General features: G+C 54.1%; 10 protein-coding genes across 10 annotated transcripts; 4 read left to right on the forward strand and 6 right to left on the reverse strand.

Annotated features, from left to right (window-relative positions):
* Nucleotides 1–368: 368 nt before the first annotated feature.
* On the forward strand, nucleotides 369–1460 carry M409DRAFT_37585 (uncharacterized protein; the record flags this gene model as incomplete). The annotated part of the gene is made up of 1 exon (XM_033810760.1): nucleotides 369–1460. One exon carries the CDS (start codon nucleotides 369–371, stop codon nucleotides 1458–1460), a length of 1092 nt encoding a protein of 363 aa, XP_033662007.1.
* Nucleotides 1461–1917: 457 nt separating this feature from the next.
* Nucleotides 1918–2565, forward strand: M409DRAFT_28449 (uncharacterized protein; the record flags this gene model as incomplete). The annotated part of the gene is made up of 1 exon (XM_033809041.1): nucleotides 1918–2565. The coding sequence occupies one exon, from the start codon at nucleotides 1918–1920 to the stop codon at nucleotides 2563–2565; it is 648 nt and encodes a 215-aa protein (XP_033662008.1).
* Nucleotides 2566–2665: 100 nt separating this feature from the next.
* M409DRAFT_59384 (uncharacterized protein) lies at nucleotides 2666–3826 on the reverse strand (the record flags this gene model as incomplete). The annotated part of the gene is made up of 2 exons (XM_033814174.1): nucleotides 2666–3030; nucleotides 3082–3826. The coding sequence occupies 2 exons, from the start codon at nucleotides 3824–3826 to the stop codon at nucleotides 2666–2668; spliced, it is 1110 nt and encodes a 369-aa protein (XP_033662009.1).
* Nucleotides 3827–4462: 636 nt separating this feature from the next.
* On the forward strand, nucleotides 4463–5159 carry M409DRAFT_37613 (uncharacterized protein; the record flags this gene model as incomplete). The annotated part of the gene is made up of 2 exons (XM_033810765.1): nucleotides 4463–4782; nucleotides 4865–5159. The coding sequence occupies 2 exons, from the start codon at nucleotides 4463–4465 to the stop codon at nucleotides 5157–5159; spliced, it is 615 nt and encodes a 204-aa protein (XP_033662010.1).
* Nucleotides 5160–5307: 148 nt separating this feature from the next.
* Nucleotides 5308–6653, reverse strand: M409DRAFT_28452 (uncharacterized protein; the record flags this gene model as incomplete). Its single annotated transcript, XM_033809042.1, has 2 exons — nucleotides 5308–6454; nucleotides 6520–6653. 2 exons carry the CDS (start codon nucleotides 6651–6653, stop codon nucleotides 5308–5310), a joined length of 1281 nt encoding a protein of 426 aa, XP_033662011.1.
* A 358-nt stretch (nucleotides 6654–7011) lies between these two features.
* Nucleotides 7012–10203, reverse strand: M409DRAFT_69976 (uncharacterized protein; the record flags this gene model as incomplete). Its single annotated transcript, XM_033818520.1, has 1 exon — nucleotides 7012–10203. One exon carries the CDS (start codon nucleotides 10201–10203, stop codon nucleotides 7012–7014), a length of 3192 nt encoding a protein of 1063 aa, XP_033662012.1.
* Nucleotides 10204–11959: 1756 nt separating this feature from the next.
* Nucleotides 11960–12442, reverse strand: M409DRAFT_28454 (uncharacterized protein; the record flags this gene model as incomplete). Its single annotated transcript, XM_033809043.1, has 1 exon — nucleotides 11960–12442. The coding sequence occupies one exon, from the start codon at nucleotides 12440–12442 to the stop codon at nucleotides 11960–11962; it is 483 nt and encodes a 160-aa protein (XP_033662013.1).
* Nucleotides 12443–13173: 731 nt separating this feature from the next.
* Nucleotides 13174–15146, reverse strand: M409DRAFT_28455 (uncharacterized protein; the record flags this gene model as incomplete). Its single annotated transcript, XM_033809044.1, has 2 exons — nucleotides 13174–14110; nucleotides 14227–15146. 2 exons carry the CDS (start codon nucleotides 15144–15146, stop codon nucleotides 13174–13176), a joined length of 1857 nt encoding a protein of 618 aa, XP_033662014.1.
* A 313-nt stretch (nucleotides 15147–15459) lies between these two features.
* Nucleotides 15460–18096, reverse strand: M409DRAFT_59389 (uncharacterized protein; the record flags this gene model as incomplete). The annotated part of the gene is made up of 1 exon (XM_033814175.1): nucleotides 15460–18096. The coding sequence occupies one exon, from the start codon at nucleotides 18094–18096 to the stop codon at nucleotides 15460–15462; it is 2637 nt and encodes an 878-aa protein (XP_033662015.1).
* Nucleotides 18097–18794: 698 nt separating this feature from the next.
* On the forward strand, nucleotides 18795–19872 carry M409DRAFT_59390 (uncharacterized protein; the record flags this gene model as incomplete). The annotated part of the gene is made up of 2 exons (XM_033814176.1): nucleotides 18795–18995; nucleotides 19051–19872. The coding sequence occupies 2 exons, from the start codon at nucleotides 18795–18797 to the stop codon at nucleotides 19870–19872; spliced, it is 1023 nt and encodes a 340-aa protein (XP_033662016.1).
* Nucleotides 19873–20133: the final 261 nt, after the last annotated feature.

Genomic DNA, 20133 nt, shown 5'->3' on the forward strand with positions numbered 1-20133 from the left:
ACGAACAAGACCTCTCTGTGCCACAATCCGTACGATGCACTCGCAAGAACCGAATATGTTAGAAGTAAAACGTAAGCATACTGGCATTCTCTATGCGGATTCGTTCCTCGAGTTGCGAAGTTGATTAATGATCAAGCTGGAGGTTATGACATGCTTGTTCCGAAGACGGGAAGTACGGTCCGCTTGCCTCACAATGGTTGAGAATCGTGACATAGCAACATAGGTCCAGGTCTGTGACGTTGCTTGGCAGGTGTAGTCGTCTAATGTCAGGGTGCTGGAACGTGCCTACTGGAAGACATGTCGATGATGTAGTACAAGAACAATTTCATTCGTCCCATCCATGGCTTTGATCCAGACGATCGCCAATCATGGCACCTTCAAAAGTCTTCGTCGTGGGTGGCACAGGAGCTCAAGGCATGCCCATCATCCGCGGACTGGTAAAAGATAACGCGTACAGCTGCCGAGTACTCACCCGTGACGTGAACTCAGCGCGAGCCCAACAACTCCTTGCACTCGGCAACATCGAGCTGCGAACCGGGACATTCGCATCGGAGAAAGATCTTCGCAACGGATTTCGCGGCTGCGAATATGCCTTTATCAATATTGATGGCTTCAACGCAGGCGAGAAGACGGAGATTTTCTGGGCTATGCGAGCATACGAGTTAGCTCTCGAGGAAGGCGTAAAGTTCTTCGTCTATGGCAACCTGGATTATGGATACAAAATGGGCGGATACGACCCGCAGTATCGATGTGGACATTACGATGGCAAGGGTCGAGTTGGAGAGTGGATCCTAAGGCAGAACAAGGACAATGGTCGCCACATGGGAGTGGCATTGTTCACCACAGGACCTTACATTGAGATGGTGCTTGCGGCAGGGACAGTCATGGCACCTGTCATCGAATCGGACGGGACGTTGGTGTGGAGGGTTCCGCTGGGAGATGGTGCGGTACCTCACGTGGCCTTGGAGGACTACGAATACTACGTCCGATGGTTGTTCGATCATCAAACCGAAGCCAACGGAATAGACTTGCAAGTCGCGATTGACCATATCGAATACGAAGAACTGGCTGCCGCATTCACAAAGGTCACGGGTAAGCCAGCGCGATATGAGAATATCGACCTGGAGACGCACTGGAAGTTAGCCAACCTAGGACCGAATCTCGACGTCTCAGCGGGCTACAACGCACGAAAAGAGGACGCTGCAACTTTGAGTATTCGTCAGAACTTTACGGGCTTCTGGAATCTGTGGAGGGCTTCTGGAGGCAATCGAAGTGTGATCAGGAGAGACTACACGCTGTTGGACCGTATCCACCCCAATCGGATCAAGTCTGCAGAAGAATGGTTCAGGAGGGAGGAGGAGAGGGGGCTCCAAGCAGGACTGGGAAGTTTTTACGAGCGTGCTGGTGATCTAAGACCTGTGCTGAAAGTTTCAGAGGATGGATGGCGGGGACGCATCTGAGGTTACCGACGACTATCTCGAAGTCAGAAGGGTTCAAAGCTGTAGATGTTGTACGAGCTGAACATCATGGTACTAAAATAGCGGGTTGTTCTTCGACCTCGGGGCCAATGTTCTCGTTACCTATAGCCGAACGTACAGTGGTCTGCTAGGAAAGCGAGGTCTCCAGAAATCTTGAGTTCCAGTCGTTGGCACATTCGGGGTACAGCCATAGAGGCGATCGTATAGCGATCCACTGTTGCACATTTTCATCCCGCTTCGGAAAACAATTCAGTGTCTTGTCACCGCGAATACAGAAATCTGATGAAGAATGAGCAAAGGCAGGAAGGCCGTGAACGCAGCGACGTGAAGTCACCCAACCCCCAGCCTAGCGCAAAGCCAAAATCCAACCACGCATCTCCAACATCACCACCTTCTCCTTCACACAACACAACCACGCACCTCCAATGCCTTGACTTCGATGGCCTCACCTCCCCTCAGATCCCGCATCCGCGGCACAATCTGGTACCTCCTCGTCCCCTTCCACCTCTCCACAACAAGCCTCATCCTCCTCAACGACAACCTCCTCGAATACACCACCATAACCGGCTCCTCCATGTCACCGACCCTGTCCCCCGACTACGAAACGACCCAACGCTGCGACGGCGTGCTCTGGAAAAAATGGCGACCCACACGAGATCTCCGGCGCGGAGACGTAGTCTTCTTCTCGGCGCCGCATAATCCCGAAGGCACGGCCGTGAAGCGCGTGGTTGCGTTGGGCGGGGATACGGTATTGCTGGATCCCAAACGGAGGCCGAAGGAGGTGGAGAATGGGAGGACGAGCGAGGCGGCGAGGAAGTGGGATGTGTGGAAGGGGAGAGTGGTGGTTCCGCCGGGGCATGTCTGGGTGGAAGGGGACAATTGGAGGAAGACGAAGGATAGTAATGATTATGGGCCCGTGTCGAAGAGCTTGATTCAGGGGAAGGCTTGGTGTTTGTATAGGCCTTATACGCAGTTTGGGAGTAAGCCGTGGGAGGGGTACAAAGTTCAGACGAAGGTGATTGAGGGGAAAGAGGTGGTTAGGAATAGGAAGGATGCTGCGATGCCGGTGTGGGAGCCGCATGGATGAAAAGGAGGAAAGGAATATTTTATATCTATTGATTCGCTTTGGCGGCCGCGACTGTGCAAAGGCCTACAACCCTGGCCAAGCGAAAAGACGCACACGGCCATCACTTTTTGCCGAAGACGACGTCGATCTGCTTGATGACAGCCTCGGTCGTCTCCTTGGTATTCGCAGATCCGCCCATATCCTTGGTCCGCGTCTTGGGGTTGCTGGTCACGTTCTCGATGGCTTGCATGAAGTCATCTGCGACCTTGTCCAGCTTGCCCTGGCCAACCCATCTTACCATCTCCGCCGCCGACCAGAAAGCACCAACTGGGTTTGCGATACCTTGGCCAGCGATATCTGGTGCACTGCCGTGAATGGGCTCGAACATGGAGGGGTACTTGCGCGTTGGGTCGAGGTTGGCTGAAGGGGCGATTCCTATTGAGCCTGCAAGAGCGGCGGCAAGATCTGAGAGGATATCGGCGTGGACTGGACAAAGTTAGCACTGTGGTGGCACACATCACAGAGTTGTGGACTCACGGTTGGTGGCTACGATCGTGTCCATGCTCTCTGGCTTGTTCACCATTCTCACGGTCATGGCATCCACGAGCATCTTGTCCCACTCAACAACACCCTCATACTCCTTGGCCACCTCGTGGAACACCTTGTCCCATAAGACCATACCATGCCTCTGCGCATTGCTCTTGGTCACCATGGTCAACTTCTTCCTAGGCCTGCTCTTTGCGGTCTCAAACGCAAATCGCATGATTCGCTCAATTCCGACTCTCGTGAAGATGGCAACCTCAGTGGCGATCGTATCTGGGCTGTTTTCATGAGTCGTACCTCCTTGGCCAGCATATTCACCCTCACTGTTCTCACGGATGATCATCCAGTCAATGTCCTGTGGTCTCTCCCGACATTGTGCCAGAGGAGCAACTGTACCCGGCAATATCCTGGTCGGTCTCACGTTGACGTACTGGTTGTTGTACTTTCGAATTGGAAGGATGAGGCCCCAAAGCGAAATGTGATCAGGCACATCAGGTGAGCCAACCGCACCAAAGAAGATGGCGTCGTACTTGGAGAGTTGCTGCATGCCATCCTCGGGCATGTACCATCCACGCTCGAGGTACTTCTTTGACGACCAGTCGAAGGTCGTAAAGTTGAACTTGAAAGTCCCCACAGTCTCGGCGAGCTTGTTAAGGACTGCTTCGGCAGCTTCTGTCACATCGACACCGATGCCATCACCGGGGATTGAGGCGATATTGTAAGTGGTCGTGTTCGTCATGTTGAAGCGTGTGGTAAATTCCAGTCTGTCAATGTACGACTACAGTCTTCGCCTCAAGGTCGAACTAGAATATATACATAGCTACAAGCAAGGCAATTGAGGGACATGCAGACGCCGATCGAATTCAGGCTCATCGTTCTGCCGAGGATTCCGTTCTTCTCCTCAACTCTCGGCTGCGTTCCGATTTCCACGCTCGGCGGGAGGAGCATGAAATCGTTTATCCATCTTCATCGCATGGACATGTCCGTGACAGACCGACTATCGTGGCAGTTAATCTGGAGGGAGAAGGTGTTCGGCGGCGAAATGTCGGGCCAATGGTGGGCGGAATGGCGGGGAGGAGCTCGTGCGTGCGTGATCGAGGTCAGGGTCCAGTGGTCTTCTCAGGCACGAGCGAGGGGCGAGACATGCAGTGTGAAAGCTTCACCGCATCTATCTTTTTCGAAATACCAGCAATCGTTCAACCTCCCCGAATACTGCCATAACCTGAGGTAAGTGGGTTCTGATTTACTTCTCTTCGGACGTCTCCGTCGACTGTGCAGAAGCATCCCCTTGGACTCCCCAAGAACCAAGCCAACGAGGCCACATGGCACACATCGCCCTCCGAGAACCCAATCCTAACATTCCCTCCAGCCCACCATGTCCTTCCCCCCAGGCGGCACCTACTTCGACACGACCAAGCGGTCCTTCAACCAAGTCCCCATCGACAGCACCAAGGACAACGGCGCTATCTCGACGACCGAATTCCTCGAAGCCAGCGAAGCCCTGACCGGCCTCTTCGATGTGCTGGGCAGCGTGGCCTTCCAGCCCGTGAAGAATGATATGGGCGGGAACATCAAGAAGATCCGGGAGAGGCAGCTTGCGGCGCCCGTGGAGAGCGAGACGTTGCAGGATTTGGTGCGGAATGAGTTGAAGGGGAAGAAGCATACGGCGACGGAGGGGTTGGTTTGGTTGGTGCGGTAAGCATATACATACACACATTTCCCTACACAATTCGCTCGAGGATGTCCCAGCTAACGAAAATCTATTTCTTTCTTCTAGAGGCCTCGACTTCACCTCGCAAGCCCTGCGCCAAAACCTCACCAACTCATCCGAAGAACTCTCCAAATCCTTCCGCGACGCCTACGGCAACACCCTCAAGCAATACCACACGTTCCTCATCAAGCCCATCTTCTCCGCCGCCATGAGCGCCACCCCTTACCGTGCGGACTTCTACAAGAAGCTGGGCGATGACCAGCCGCGGGTGCAGAAGGAGTTGGATGAGTGGTTGGTGGGGTTGGAGAAGAATGTGGGGATTTTGAAGACGTTTTTGGACAGTAAGGAGGCGAAGTGGTAGATGGTCGAAATGCATGGAGGGTGTGGCATATTTTTGGAAGGCGGCGAGGCGGTGAAGAGGGGTGCATTTTGGTATGAAGCGTTGGGTATCTTGACTGGAACCTAGCAAGGGTACAAGACTTAGAAGTGGCTGCAAAGAAGAGGAGTTCTCATCCTTCGTCCTCCTTCATCGCCCGCTTCATCATCCCACAGAAACTCTCATAGAGCGTATAGTCGTTCCCTCTCAACCACCTGACCTCGACCTCCTGATCCCTACACATAACTTTCACAGCCAACTTCACAGGCCCCTCACCCACCACCCTCTCCCCACCCCCCTCCCCTTCTCTCACTTTCCTCCTCCTCGCCTTCCTCCCCCAAACATTCCCCCAACACTCCAACACCCCCGCATCCTGCACCCCACTCCAAGCCCACCTCACCCCCTCCAACCCCTCCAGCACCTCCCTAACCCTTTCCCCAACACCCCTCCTCTCCCTCCCACTCACCTCCACAGTCCACGCACTCCTCAAAGGCAACACACTCAACACCAACTCCCCATGCCTCGCCACATCATTCCGAGGTCTAAGATCCCCGAAACTCCACCCGACCGCCCACCGCTTCGTCCGATGGCCGGGGTGGAGGCTCGTGACGGCGAAGTTGGTGATGTCGTTTTTCTTGAAGAGGGAGATGATTTGTTGGAGGGAGGAGAGTTTCGAGAGCATCGCCGTGTACCATGTCACTCTCTCTCGAAGGCGGAGGGATTCGGTGAGCAGCCGCGTGACGAATCCAACGTCGCCGCCGGGAGTGAGCATTTCGTTTTCGGAACCTGTCGTGATGGCCGAGGGCGTGGTGTCCGTGGTGGAGTTGTAGCTGGCCAAAAATTCCGCGTGCGAGGTGTAGAAGGGCGGATTCGTCATGACGAAGTCAAGCGAGTCGATACCCATCTCATCCAGAGGAAGCAGAGGCCCCTCTTTCCCCGTCTGATGCAATCGAATCCTCTCCCCAAACCCATTCATCTCCACATTCCGCTCCGCCCACCCAAGCGAATGCCCATCCACATCCGACCCCATCATCCGCCACCCCTCCCTCGCGGAACACGCCAGCAACCCATAAATACACGACGCCCCGATCCCGATATCCATCCCCGTGACTCGGCGCGCCGGATCGAAATTCTCGGTATAGTCTTCGCTGCTCGTATCCAGCAGGTCCTGGATCCAGCGCACGTAGTTCCAGCGCACGGGGATCGGGGGACAGAGTCTGTCGTCGGGGAGGGAGATTTTGAGACCAAAGTCTTGTTTGAGGAGGGATTTGGTGAGTTGTCTGCCGTAAGTCAGTCTTCTACTCTTTATGCTTTTGTGAAGGGTATGGGAGATAGATAACAGTACTGCACGATTTGGGGGTCTTGGAAATTTATGAAGCCGTCGCGTTTGCCCTGTTGGGAGATGGAGGCGAAGTCGGGGTCTCGTTTGGCGAGGTCGTCGAAGTCGACATCGCGGGAGTAATATGGGATTTGCCTCATTTGAGAGGTTGGATTGTGGTTGCGTTGAGGAGTTATTGGCGAGTGTTGTTCAGGGAAGAAAGACGTGAGGTGCTTCAAGCTTGCACAAGCAACGACATAAAATTGTGCAAGTGAAAGAAACATGACATGAAGACGGGACTTTCATGATTGTATGAACCTGGTTGAACTTTTCCTTTTTCTGAAGACTAGAGATCTACTGCTCTATCCGTCTTTCTATCTAACACATAGGGAATCTCATGCCTTTCATTAGCATAATCATACCGACCCAGAAAACGCCAATCCGCGATGCATCCACACGACCTGAACCCCAGCACTTGTCTGCTCCTCCAAAAGAAGCTACAAGTCTGTCTGGAATCATCTAGTCGTCCTCATCCGAGAAGACCTCCTCACCACGCTTGCGGCGAGCCATACGATCCTTCTTCTTCTTGCGGAGCTCAGCGGAAGTAAGCTTCTTCTGCTTCTTGGTCGACTCGATCTTGTTGCCCATGGCGTCGAACTTCTCCTCTTCCTCGTCGTCCTGCTTCAGACGAGGACCGGCACCCTGACCTTGCACCCAGTTGTGGCCAGATGGAGTCATCTTGCCGTCCATGACAGCCCACACTTCCTCAGTAAGGTCCTTGGTGAACTCGGCAGAGTGAGTGATGATGATGACACCACCCTCGAAAGCCTTGATGGCCTTGGAGAGAGCACCCAGGGAGTCACGGTCGAGGTAGTTGGTCGGCTCGTCGAGGACGATCAAGTGGGGACGCTGCCATGAGCAAGCAGCAAGCACGACCTTGACACGCTGGCCACCGGAGAGACCACGCATGCGAGAGTGGGAGACAAGCTCGGCGTCGAGACCGAAGTTGGCGCAGTGCTGCTCGATCTCCTTTCGGACCAGAGGACGGAACTGACCGCTGGCAAGAGCCTCCTTCTGATCGACCTCAGCAACCAACTTCTGGTGAGATTGGATGAGCTCGCTTCGGGGAATCCAGGCGTTGTCGGCAGTCATCATGGGTGTCCACTTCTCGTTCTTCATGCCGACGTTGTCACCGAGAGCGAACGAACACTCGTACTCGTAGGAGTTCTTGAACTTTCTCCGGGAGTGCACGCCAATGACACGACGCTGAGTGCCTTCAATGCGGTAGATCTTGTCCATAGCCTTCTCATCGTCCTCAGTGACGATCTTGTTGGCACGGTCCATGGTCTCACGATCCTCACCAGTCTGGAAACGCCACTGAATGTACTCAGATGGGGTCTTGTCGAGATGGTGGTCGATGTGGGCGAAAGCGTGCTGCTTGATGTAGGCGATACGGATGTTCTCGTGCTGGTAGACATCACCAGATGTTGGGATGAGCTCACCAGTGAGGACGTTGACGAGAGTCGACTTGCCAGCACCGTTGGGACCGATGACGGCAATACGCGAGCCGAGCGAGCACTGGAAGGTGATGTCGCTGATCTGGGGCTTAGGAGTACCTGGGTACTGGAAGGTCATGTTGCTGACACGGACAATGGCCTTGGCCTTGGTCTTGACACCCTCGAGGAAACCTGGCTCTGGGAATCTGAACTCCATCTCAGAGGCACCGAGCTCGTAGTATGACTTGGCGGATGGCACACGCTTGACGAACTCGCTGAGCTTGCCACGGTAGCGCTTGAGCTTGAAGCGCTCGTAGTGAATGACGTGCTGGATGACATTGTCCAAGAACTTGCTGTCGTGGGAGATGATGATCGATGTGCAGGGTGAGCCGGTAAGGTAGTCTTCGAGCCACTTGACGTTCTTCACATCGAGATGGTTGGTAGGCTCGTCGAGCAGGAGAATGTCAGGCTTCTCGAACACGGCACGGGCAAGAGCGAGCTTCATCTTCCAGCCACCGGAGAGAGCAGTGATGGGGCCTTCGAGTTGTTCTTTCACGAAGCCGAATTCGATAAGAGTGTTCTTGATCTCGTCGTCGGTGAGGGCGAGACCGGCCGCCTTGAGCTTCATGATGGTCCACTCCATGACCGTCATCTCAGTGTCGGCAGAGTCGAGGTCGTGCTCGACGTAGACAGTCTTGACTTCGTTTTGCTTGGGGAAACCTTCGACCTGCTCGTTGTTGATGGCACGCATCAGGGTAGTCTTGCCAGATCCGTTGGGTCCGAGGAGACCGTAACGCTGACCACGCTTGAGGCGGAGATGTGTTTGGTTGAGCAGAATCTTAGCACCGTAGGCCAAGTTGAATGTGCAGTTGCAAAGGTCCTCGCCCTCTTCCTCATCGGGCTCGACCGCATCCTCGTCAGCGGCAGCTGGAGATGCGCGCTTGCGGAGGGTGTCCACGGTGCCTTCTGCGTCGTCATTGCCGATGATTTGGGTGATGTATGGGAGAACGTTGGTGGTCCAGGTGGAGGAATCGCCCACCTTCTCGTCGATAAGCTGACCACCGATGGCAGCAATGTAGTTGAGCACTGCCTCAAACTTGGGGATGACGTCCTTGTGCTTGTAGCTGAGGATGTCCTTGAGCTTGCCGAGGACAGTGTCGACGTCGCCGACATGGGAGACCTCCGGGATCTTGCCATCCTTGACGGCGCCAACACGGATGAGAGTGTCGAGACCCTGCTTGGTCTTCTCACGGGCCTCTGGGTCAGCCACGTTGTCGTAGTTGTATGTGAGCTGAGGCATCAGCTTGGGCAAGAAAGAGGCCACAATGTTGGGGTCCTCGACCAGCTTGCACATGTTGTCGACAATGACGGCGGATTTACGCTTGATGGCGGTCTCGCGCTCCTTGAGACCACGCTCAAGCAGAGGAACCATGATAGCGAGGGTTGGCTCGTGGACATCAGTGACGAAGGTGGTAGCACCGAGCAAGTGGATAGTCTCTGGGACGAGCTCTGGCTTGGCGATACACTTGATGAGCTCGGGAATGAAGCGGTCGATGTCCTTGTTGACGATAAGCTGGCACACCTTCTCCATTGTGCCGTATGCCTTCTTCTTGACCTCGGGCTTGGTGTCCCACATGGCCTCAGAGACGATGGGGATGAGTTCGGGGACTCGGTATGCGGTCTGAGCTGGGGCAGACTCGCAAAGAGCCTCGATGCACTCGAGGTCGGTCATCTTCTCGGGCCACTTCTGGGCGTTGCGGATCGAGTCGACGAAAGCTGGGATGAGCAGCTTCACGGCGTTGGCGTTGACTGCCTTGGTGATGGCAAGGGCGGCGTCTTGTGCGGCGACCTTGACAGCGGCCATCTTGTCGCCGACTGCTGAGAGGACAGGCGGGAGAAGCTGGACGAGGTATGGCTCGACGGCGGGGGAGACGTCGGCATGCTTCGCGATGGTGGCGATCGCCTCGGCCGCGTTCTGGCGGATGTTGGCGTCCTTCTTGTTGTTGAGCATCTTCTTAAGGGTGTCAACAGCCTTGGTAGGGGCGTCCTTCTCTTGGATGTCGCCATTGATGAAAATGGCGATCTCCTGCGACGTGCCCTTGGCCTCGTCGGCGGTCTTGCTCACGGAGAGCTTGTTCAGAAGCTCCTCGAGAACCTTGACCGACTGCTTGTTCTCCTGCGTCTGGGCCGCAGCGGAATCAAGTGCGGGCGCCATGGTGTTGGCGGTGTGTGTGGTATGGGGGGTGGGAGACGGAGGTTGTCGAGGAGGAGGAGAGGAGGGCGAGGGCTGCTGGAATTTTTAAGCGTGGGCGGCGGGTTTTTGTGGGGCCGCTAGCGTCGAATTCTTATCGATTTGGCTGTGATTCGCCAGCGACGGCGGGGTGTCCGAGTCGTCGCGAAGGGGTATCAAAAGGACGAAACAGTCGCAGCGCAGGCCGTAAGAGAGCGAGAGGTGGGTGTTTGAGTGTAGGAGAGGAGGAAGGGTGGTGCGACTCCTGAGCGAAAAGTGGTGGCTCTTTTTGTAGGACCCTTCTTCTCAGCGCGCAAGGATTGTTGGCCCGCTAGCGAATCTTTTCAGGCGCTGCCAGAATGTGTGGCGAATCCGTTGCCTCGAGCAACGTCACAGGCCCAATATTCACCACTTCAAATCTTTACCATCGCCGAGTCTTCACCAGCAGCAAATCTTCACCACTACCGAGTCTCGAGGCGTGTCAATGTGATCAGCTGTTCACATGTGCATTGTTGAGCGCGAGCAATGCGGCGCAAGAGAGGCGTTGCTGTCCATTCGGCCATTGCTGACTACCACGAAGGCGTAAAGACTACCTAGGTAGTCAGTCCAATATCAACATCAACATCAGTTCCTTCATGAGAAGAGCCGGCGAGCGAAGACCGACAGCATCATGCCGCGTTGACTCGAACAGCAGACTGATATAGGGTATCTACAATATCTCATTGTCGGTGCTCACCACTTCTCATAGAGTCTTGCTCCTACAACTTTTGACACTACGCAGATCAGCAAGAATGCAGGACCTGGCTATTTTTTGCACCGCAGCTCTCGCCATGATACGCTCAATCGCCGCGGTTGCTCGAGCAATCGCATACCGCTCTTCTCCCGCGTGCACAACCGTGGCTCACCACCAGTCCTACCACACCCGCCTGTCGGAGATGTTCTTTCTGGGGTGCGTATGCAAAGCCTTCAGCTAGCCGTAAGCCTGTCCCAACAAATCGTGTCCCTACCTGCACCGATCTTTCACCGCCAGATCCCGAATCTCTAAACGCTGGGTGCTCCTGCGTCTAGCACGTGCATGGCGCTTGCACTACCTCGAAGAATTTCTTGCAGCTAGGAGATTTATTATGGACTATTCTACATTATGCCCCCCAAGACGTCGCTATCGGGTATGGAACCTCCCTCTCTCCTCATCGACCTCGCCACGAGACTCCAAGGAACCCACTCAACATATCTCCTCTGGCAAATCTTCTCGAAAGCCTTCGAAAGCCTATCCGATGCTGATATCGCTCCTTCACCATGACATGTCGTCTTCGACGCCACGCACAAGCACTGTGGGGAGACCCACTCTCTCCACGCGCACGGATGCCATAGAAAAACGACTTACATGGTGGCGAAAAGGAGTCCTCACCACTCGTCCGTGTTCCAGTCGTCGCTGACGCTGGCTGCTCGTCGACCTTTACCGTCTTCGAGGACAAGAGCGTACCTCACGTCGAAGCTGCGCCAGCACTTACTGCCTTCAACCTGTTAGCTTGGTCCTCCGGGAACGAATACACCAACTTAACAAGTTATGTAATTGCATCCGCCATCCTTGACAAACGCATAGCGCTACCCGCAGAGAAGGATGTTAGCCATGATTCCTGTATGTCTCGCTCTGAGGGGTGCTATCCTTCATACTTACACACCACGGGCAGAATCTTGTTCCTATGCACTTTTACTAACCGCACAACTTTCCTTGCCTTCATCACTCACCTCGAACCAGCATCTCGTCCAACGTAACAGCCTCCGGTAGCTCACTTGGAACAAGACCCTGAGCCTTGGCCAGGAGATCAAGCTCCTTGAACCGCTTCTTATCCTTATGCCCCAGCAAGACCCTCAGATCCTCACTATCCCACGGCGTCGAACAGGACGGACATCCAACCTCCAGAAGCGGTTTGCTATCGAGCTGAGCGCTGAGCGAGGCCCGCAGACAGGTCTTGCAGACCTGACGAAGATGTCCACGACAGCCGTGCGGGACCGTCATGGCGACTGCGAAGACTTTCATCGGTTTGTTCTCGCAGCAGTATTGACATTCTTTCTTCACTCGACGAGGGAACAGCCTTGCGAATGATTTCGCCAGTTCAGCGAGCTTGTCGCGGTTGGGTCTCTCGCCAGCGTCTGTCGTATCGTCCTGCATTCTGGCATACTTTGTCGCCCTCCCAATAGCATCGACATCTCTGCTTGCCATATTTTCTCGCTATCTTTCTTCATTCAATCTAGGATACTGCGCTGAAAAGCTATGACAGCAGGTACAGCCAGCCTCACTTCACGTCCGTCAGTGGGCCGCCACCTCGTGCGAACCACTCAGGCATCACGTAAAGCTCGCACAAAGCCCTCCACCCAATCACCTATCTCGAAGTCATTATCGCCAGCTGATCTCGTGGTGTGTGAGACATTTCCATGCCTGAGCACTGAAAGCTCCCTGGAGCTCCCTGGCCTGCCTGGTGCCGCAAGCCAAATGTGGCTGTTGTCGGAGCTCAGGATGCTGGTCCGTTTGTTACCTCTTATGCTGCGATGGCGGCCACGTGCGAAATGCGTCGTTCCATATTTCGGAATGAAAAGTTCAAAGGCTTTTAGTTCGTGGCATGATGCTGTCTGTGTAAGTCATCATACGCAAGAGAAATACTTGGGCTTGAACTGCTCTTCATTCACTGCTAGACTCCATCCCACGGCCTAGTCCTCACCACCTATCTCGTACCAAGGCTCAGCGTCCACACTTCTTATCGACATCCCAATAGCAGGAATCTCCCAACTTCTTCTCATCGCAAGTTCCAAATTGCGGTTGCGTCAGGTCTGGCCGTTCCTTCCTTATCTCGTCAATTCTCGCCCTCAGCCTCTGCGCGAACTCTTTACGATACGAACACTTCGCCTCCCCATCAATCTCCAGCTTCACTCGTATCTCCACGCCGCTTCAATTCTTCAGCGGCAAACGAGCAATATGACCCAAGAAATTCCGCTCGCTACAGCAGTCCGTGAAGCCACGGCTCTTACACCAGCCTTTCCACTCCAAGACATCTTGACGCCGGCGTCTGTGTCTTTGCGGCGAGCATCCGGAGCTTGCCATTGCCATGGAGATGTGTCCCAGAACTCGTCGCCGGGCTTGACGGTCAGCGAGCGCAGATCCGATCTCCTGTGAACGAAGGCATTGAACAATCGGCGCCAGGATTGGCAGCTGCTTCCTCTGTCCAGAAGGACGGTGATGTGCTTGATGCTATGTTCCCTCTTCTGGTGATCGTGCAGGAACGAGAGACATGTCGCCGGGTTCGAGTCGAATTGCAGTCCTCGCGAGTAGAGGTATGGGATCCCGAGTTTATAGCAGCTGCGACTGACGCGCAGGAACGACACGTAAACGCCCGGTTTGGGAAGCGGCACTCGCTGGACTAGAAATTCCTTCTCCTCAAGCTTCCGGTCCCAAGCAATGTACGTCGTCTGACAATGGACTCGTTTGCGGTAGTAGGTGGTTTGATTGCTGTCCGGTGAGAGGGACACATATCCCGGTTTCTCCATAATGCGGAGCTGATCGACGGGGAAAAGAAAGTGCACGATGCGCTTGAGCGCCTTCTCCGGCAAGTCGAGCAGGTTGGGTATCTCGCGCAGGGTTTGCGTTTCGCCTGCCCTCTTGCATTGGCACTTCTCCAGCCGACTCTGCTGGCACCGTGGATATCTGGTGCTTGGGTGTGAAGGCGGTTGGAGCTGCCTCAGCGCTAAGAACTCAGATCGCACAGCACGCTGGAAGAATGTGCGTCCGATGTTCGCCTCGAATCCGTTGATGTAGAATATGACGGACAAGTCGTGTCCGCCATGTTTCAACGGCAGCCGTGCCAGATCTTGAGGAAGGACGGGATAGTCGCCAGGTCTCGACAGTCTCTCCAGTCGATCTTGCCCTCGCCAGTATACCGGGACTTCTCATAGCGATCTCCAATTGAAGCAATCGTTTTAGGGATTGATTCCCAGAACGCCTTGTCCACATACACCGTAACATCGCGGAGCTCAGGTTGCGTATAGAGCAGGACATCGACGAGCTCCTTGAACACCCTACCATTCTCCTCCTCGATCCCTGGATGTACAAGCGTAAGACGCTTAATCGCATGCTGCCACTTCCTATGATCATGCAGAAACGCCAGACAGGACTGAAGACTCTTCCTGAAGCGGAATCGCCTGCCGTACAGCACAGGAGTCCCTACCATGTAGAGCCTGCGATTCACGCGCAGGAATGAGGGGGATAGGCCAAGTCTTGCTACATCCGTGATGTACGTTACTGGGCTCGGTCTGTCCGGGAGGCTATAGTGGGTCTGGCTGCCCTTGGTCTTCGAAAGTCTTGGGCCCATTAGAGGCGGACAGTCGATGATGTTGATGGGGCTGTCTGGTCGAAGAAGATACCCGGCGATTTTGAGCAGCAAGCTATCAGGCAGGCCCATAAGCCCTTTCCTAGGTGCAGTGGCTAGTCTCATGGTCCTCAATCCCGGCCGGCCATGCAGATGACCTCCCTGAGCTGCCACGGTGCTGTTGCCGCCGATTTGTCCCCCTCTTGTCCGCGATCTCCGCCGCGCATCGAGGATCAAGACCTCCACTATCTCCCTCGACGGCGTGGTCTTGAATGAGTCCGCGGAGAGGACGGCGTTCGCCAGATGATGTCTCGACCAAGCCACATCTCGCAAATCAGTGGCCCTCATGGTGACATTTCGCAAATCCACATCGGCGAAATGTGCGTTCCGGAGGGTGATGTTTCTGAACACGACATGTTGCAGATTGCATCCTGTGAAGGTGACATCCTGCCAGTCGCAGTTCTCCACAACCACACTGTCGAGCGTCGTGGTTGTAAATCGGAAGTTCGAGACGCTGGATTGGCGGTAGTCAATGTCGAATCTTGCAATGTTCTTGTTGGTCGCCATGGTCGTACGCGTGGCAGGTACGACGTCCGTAACAAAAGCCGAATCTCAAGCAGAACACTGAACCAAGTGGGCGAAGGAACAAATTTCCTCCGACGGCGAGCAGCATGTGAGTGAATGAACGGGCCACCCGCTTCACCCTCCCCCTTTCTCCAATATCTCCACGAAACCCAAGCTCTACATGTTTCTTCAAACAAGTTATCATCATCACAAGTTCTAAAGTACTTTGAGAATCGAATCTGCTCTCGAACCGCAAGCAGGCCCTCTCGTCCTGCATGTACAAGATATATTGTATTCAGTCGCTATTGCAATCACATCACTTCTGCAAACTCTCCAAAAGCCCATTCCCATCCGACTTCGTCTGCACCGCCTTAAACACCTCCCCAGCAACATCCAAGCCCTTCTCCGCCCTCTCAAACGCCTCCTCACTCCTATCCGTCAAAATCGCAAGATCCTCATCGCTCAGTAACCCCTTCCCTTCGGCGATATCGATCCGCTCGCCGTCGTCTTTTCCAAGCAGTTTCTGCAGCTCTGCGAAGTCGGCGCCAACGCCTTCGCCGCGCATGCTTCGGAATCGGCCTTTTTGGATTACGAGTTTTTCCAGGCGTCGCTTGCTGTCTGCCTTTTCTAGCAGCATCTGCTCGACGGTGCCTTTTGTTGCGAAGCGGTAGACGATCACTGGCCTCGTTTGTCCGATTCTGTGTGCTCGATCTTGCGCTTGGAGATCCTGCTGCGGATTCCAATCGCTGTCGAAGAGCAGCACTGTGTCGGCTGCAGCGAGGTTGATGCCTTGACCGCCCGCGCGCGTGGAGAGTAAGAAGACGTTGACATCGCTCTTGGGGTCATTGAAGTCGAGGATCTGCTGCTGGCGATCGGTCTGCGCGACAGAGCCGTCGATTCGTGAGGTGGACCAGTTGCGGAGCTCTCTGCAGTATGTGTCTAGGAGGTCTAGCTGCGTCTTGAATTGGGAGAAAATCAACACCTTATGACCTTTGTCAAGCAGTTCAGGCAGCAGTCGATCCAGTAGTAGCATCTTGCCAGACTCAGTGACAAGTGTCTCATCGACGGGAGTGTTGTCGTCGTAGTCGAAAGGATAGTAAAAGTTGTGCGGCGAGTTACAGCATTGTCGTAATTGCATCACCGGGTTTTGAAGCTTCTTCTGCCCAATCTCGCGCTTTGCAAGTTCCAGTGTCTTTGCTCGTTCTGTTTCCTCTTCGTCTTCTTCGTCGTCGAGGTCTTCAGCTGCTGACGAAGGGTCCTCTTCGAGCTGCTGGAAGTACTTGGTATCCGACACTTCTTCATACTTCTGATTTTTCTTCGCTTTCCGAGATCGACCACCAGTACTGTTGGTGGTCGCAGGAGTAGAAGCTCGGCTCGATTTGGCGCTCTTGTTGGGCGTTGATGCTCCGTCCATAGCCTTGCGCTTCAGACTTCTGCTGCGTGTACTCGTTGGCGTCGCACTCCTGCTGAGGCTTTCTACCATCTTGTTTTCGAGGTAGGCACGGCTGTTACCTTCAAGAATCTCTTGGTATAGCTCTCGCTGTGTTTGTGTCAGGGGCGCATATAGCACATATTCTCTCTTTTTAGGCAATGCAGTCTCAACATCAGCCTTCACACGACGAAGTAAGAACGGCTTCAAGATGGCGTGAAGGCTTGCGACTAGGTTCTTCTTCCTGTCCTCGGAGAGGATCTGTTCGTAGCCATTCTTTTCCTTCAAGGCACTGAAGTCAAACCACGACTCAAAAGTTTCCAGTTTGTCGAAGATGCTAGGCATCAGAAAGTGGAGAAGAGACCAAAGCTCAGCCAGATTGTTCTGCAGAGGGGTGCCCGTGATCAACAGTCGGTTCGCAGACTGGTAGGATTGCAGCTCACGGATCAACCGGCAGTTGAGGTTCTTGATTCGATGGCCTTCGTCGATGATGATGAACTTCCATCCGTAATGGGCAAGATGTTTCCTGTCGTTCATGCAAATCTCATAGCTGGTGCAAATGACTGGAAAGTCGGTACTTCCAGGATTTCGCAGTCTTTTGCGCCTAAGCTCTTCTCTTTCCTGCTTGCTTCCATGGTAGAGCAGGACAGGAATCTCTGGAGTCCACTTCTTGAACTCGGCAACCCAATTGCTGGTCGTACTGAGAGGTGCTGCGATCAGGAACGGTCCATTGACTCCCTTCTCCCTCAGAAAAGCAAGGAAAGAGATAGTTTGGATTGTTTTACCCAACCCCATCTCGTCGGCCAGGATGCCATTTAGTCCATTCTCATACAGCGATGTGAGCCAGTCCAGTCCCTCCAACTGATACGTTCGCATGAGACCTCCAGTAACCAGATCAGGTTGCTTTGCAGATCGCAGGTCCTGCATACCAATCTCGCTTGGCTTGACATCGTCTTTCGTCTCTTCTGCCAGAGCCTCTGTAATTGAAGTCTTTCCAGCTTTTACCTTGACATCGTCCTTCTTCATGTAGTCAGATATCTTCCCGCCTTTCGTGCTCTTTGCAGGCTTTCCTCTTCGTGGAAGCTCTTTCTTGGGCGATTCGTTCTGCGCATTTTGCGTCGAGTCTTCGGTTGCCGCCGCTGTTCTTGTCGCTCTCTTTTGGCTCGCCTGTGCAGCTTGCTCTGCCTTTTCTTCCTTCTTCTGCGCACGTTTCTTGCTCTTCTCATCTCTTGCTTCATCTGCCTTCTCTTGCTGCGTCATTTGCTCCAGCATGATGGCCGAGTATAGCTTGCTCTGGCTCAGCAGGTACTCGAGTGCTTTATATTTGGTATCCACGGCTTCTGGTCCGTCCTTGATATCCTTTTCTCGCTCTGCGGCCATCTGCCGTTCACGCTTCTCATCTTGTTTCCGTCGTGCTTCTGCCATTTTCGCCTCCTCCTTCTCCATTGCGTCTGTAAGCCCATCTCTTGCTTCGGGCGATGTCGGTGGCGTCGACGCCGCAGATTGGGCGGGCTCTGAAGACATAGTGAATCTAGGCAGTCTCCAATACGTCTAGGGGTGCGATTCAATATAGCTGGAGGTTAAGGGTAAATTAGGAGGAGACATTGATGTTCGAGTTCGAGTGTCGTCATGGAACGCGAACTCGACGCGCCCGAAGATCGGTTTGAGATCGGTTCACGCGAGACGATCGTGTTGTTGACCAATCAGCACTCAGCGCTGAATACGAGCATGTGAAAGTGAATAAACGACCACGCTAAGAAGAATAAAGGAGAAAGAGACGGAGCTTTGTCACATGCGTGAAAGCGAGTGTGGCAAAAAGGTGGCGCTTTTTCAAAATTGAATACCGGCACTAATCATACATGTTGTGCTAGCGACAGAGGGATATGCGATGTGAATTTCGAAGTAAACCTATAACCAATTCTGTCCTCGACGTAATAGCAGCTGCATACTTCCTGCAAGTAAAGACTGAAGAGTGTTGGACAAGTCTCTAGCTTGGTGCGGTTTGCGATCGCAGAGCCCCCCAAGCAGCTTCCGACAGCGACTCATCCAGCGTCTGTGACTGCCGCATCGCTCCAACAACAGTCTCTGCTTCCACATCATGGACAACAAACGGTGGTCGACGACACGTAAACCTCTCGGGAAGAGACGACTTCAACACATGTATGTGAGATTTCGAAAAAATAAAGTTTTGCCGACATAGCACATGACACAGCTTTCACAACATGGCTTCCAATGGCAGCGAAGGTAATGGATGGCGGCGGAGTCGCAGAGAAAAGCATTTGTCGGACAAAGCACGATTATCTCTGGACGACGGAGAGCAAATACCTGGCTTGGATCAATCATCACCACCACCGACCTCTCTCTCTAAAATTGGCGACATCTCATCGCACGATTTCAGCTTACAAGAGAACAAAGTCGGCAAGGTATTTCCATCCCCCTTCAACATTTTTGACCGCGAACTGACAGCCGCTGGCATAGTCTCCCATCAATATGGTGCGCACGGACAAGACCAAGTCGACGGCCGTCGCCACACCGGACATCGCCACCAGCCCAGCCTTCGCTGCGAACAGCTTCATGCTCGACGGGTGGCCGCGCACACTGCCTGAGGATGTTGTCGAGCTCCACGCAAAGTGGGGCGACCGAAAAGACCATGCGACCACAGCCGACATCATCGAGACGTACGGCGACGACGGAGCAGACGACTGGGACGATTTCGCAGGCAACCCAAACCTGTATCCCAAGCCTGGTGATCTTGAGCGTGCCGTCGGCAGCACCTTGAACCGTGCGAAGAGCGCATTTCGGGCGAACAAGAGCTGGGAGCAGTTTGAGGCGGATGAGGAGGCGCTGAGCAGCATGAGAATGGCGATGTTGGAGCACGATCCTGAGCGGCACAAGATCCTCTTGCGGGAGTGTTTGAACAACGACTTGCGGCTGAAAGTGTTCAATCAGCTCAAAGAGCGGCTCTGTACCGAGATCTGGAAGAGAGAATACGTGCCAACTGTGGAAGCTGCGGTTCCACTGCAGCCACCATCAGCTCGCACCAAGAAGGATAGCAAAGTGACCTTCTCGAACGAGGTCGCGGAGGGTCGCAAGAAGCAAACCGAACCGGTCGAGCAAGACGAGTACAGCGTGAGAGATTGGCATGAAAGACACCCAGTGTGGAATGTCCCGGAAGGACAGTATCCGAATCCAAACAACCAGGACTACCGCGCCCACTTTAAGCACATTGGCGAGGGTCAGCCCCGTCGGTGGGACTGCCTGTACTGCAGAACCACGCGTGAGCAGATGGGCCACATTTGAGAAAAGATGATGACGATGATGGAGATGAAGTGAAAGAAGAGGCGTTGGAAAACGAGATGAAGTTGGAAACGCACGGACTTTGGGGCTTGTCGAACTCCCTGCCACCAACTTTTCCCTGCTCTCTCCAGCACATAGGCACAGCGATAGTAGGATCATCGCCGCAGTCGCCTGTCATCCACTGTGCAATGAAAACCATGCTCACGGGCCAGAAGTGGGAGGCTGTCGCGAAAAAGCACTGCGCCCTTCCAGAGCGATATCGGG

Source organism: Zasmidium cellare (genome assembly GCF_010093935.1).
Source record: "Zasmidium cellare ATCC 36951 unplaced genomic scaffold M409scaffold_43, whole genome shotgun sequence".
NCBI lineage: Eukaryota > Fungi > Ascomycota > Dothideomycetes > Mycosphaerellales > Mycosphaerellaceae > Zasmidium > Zasmidium cellare.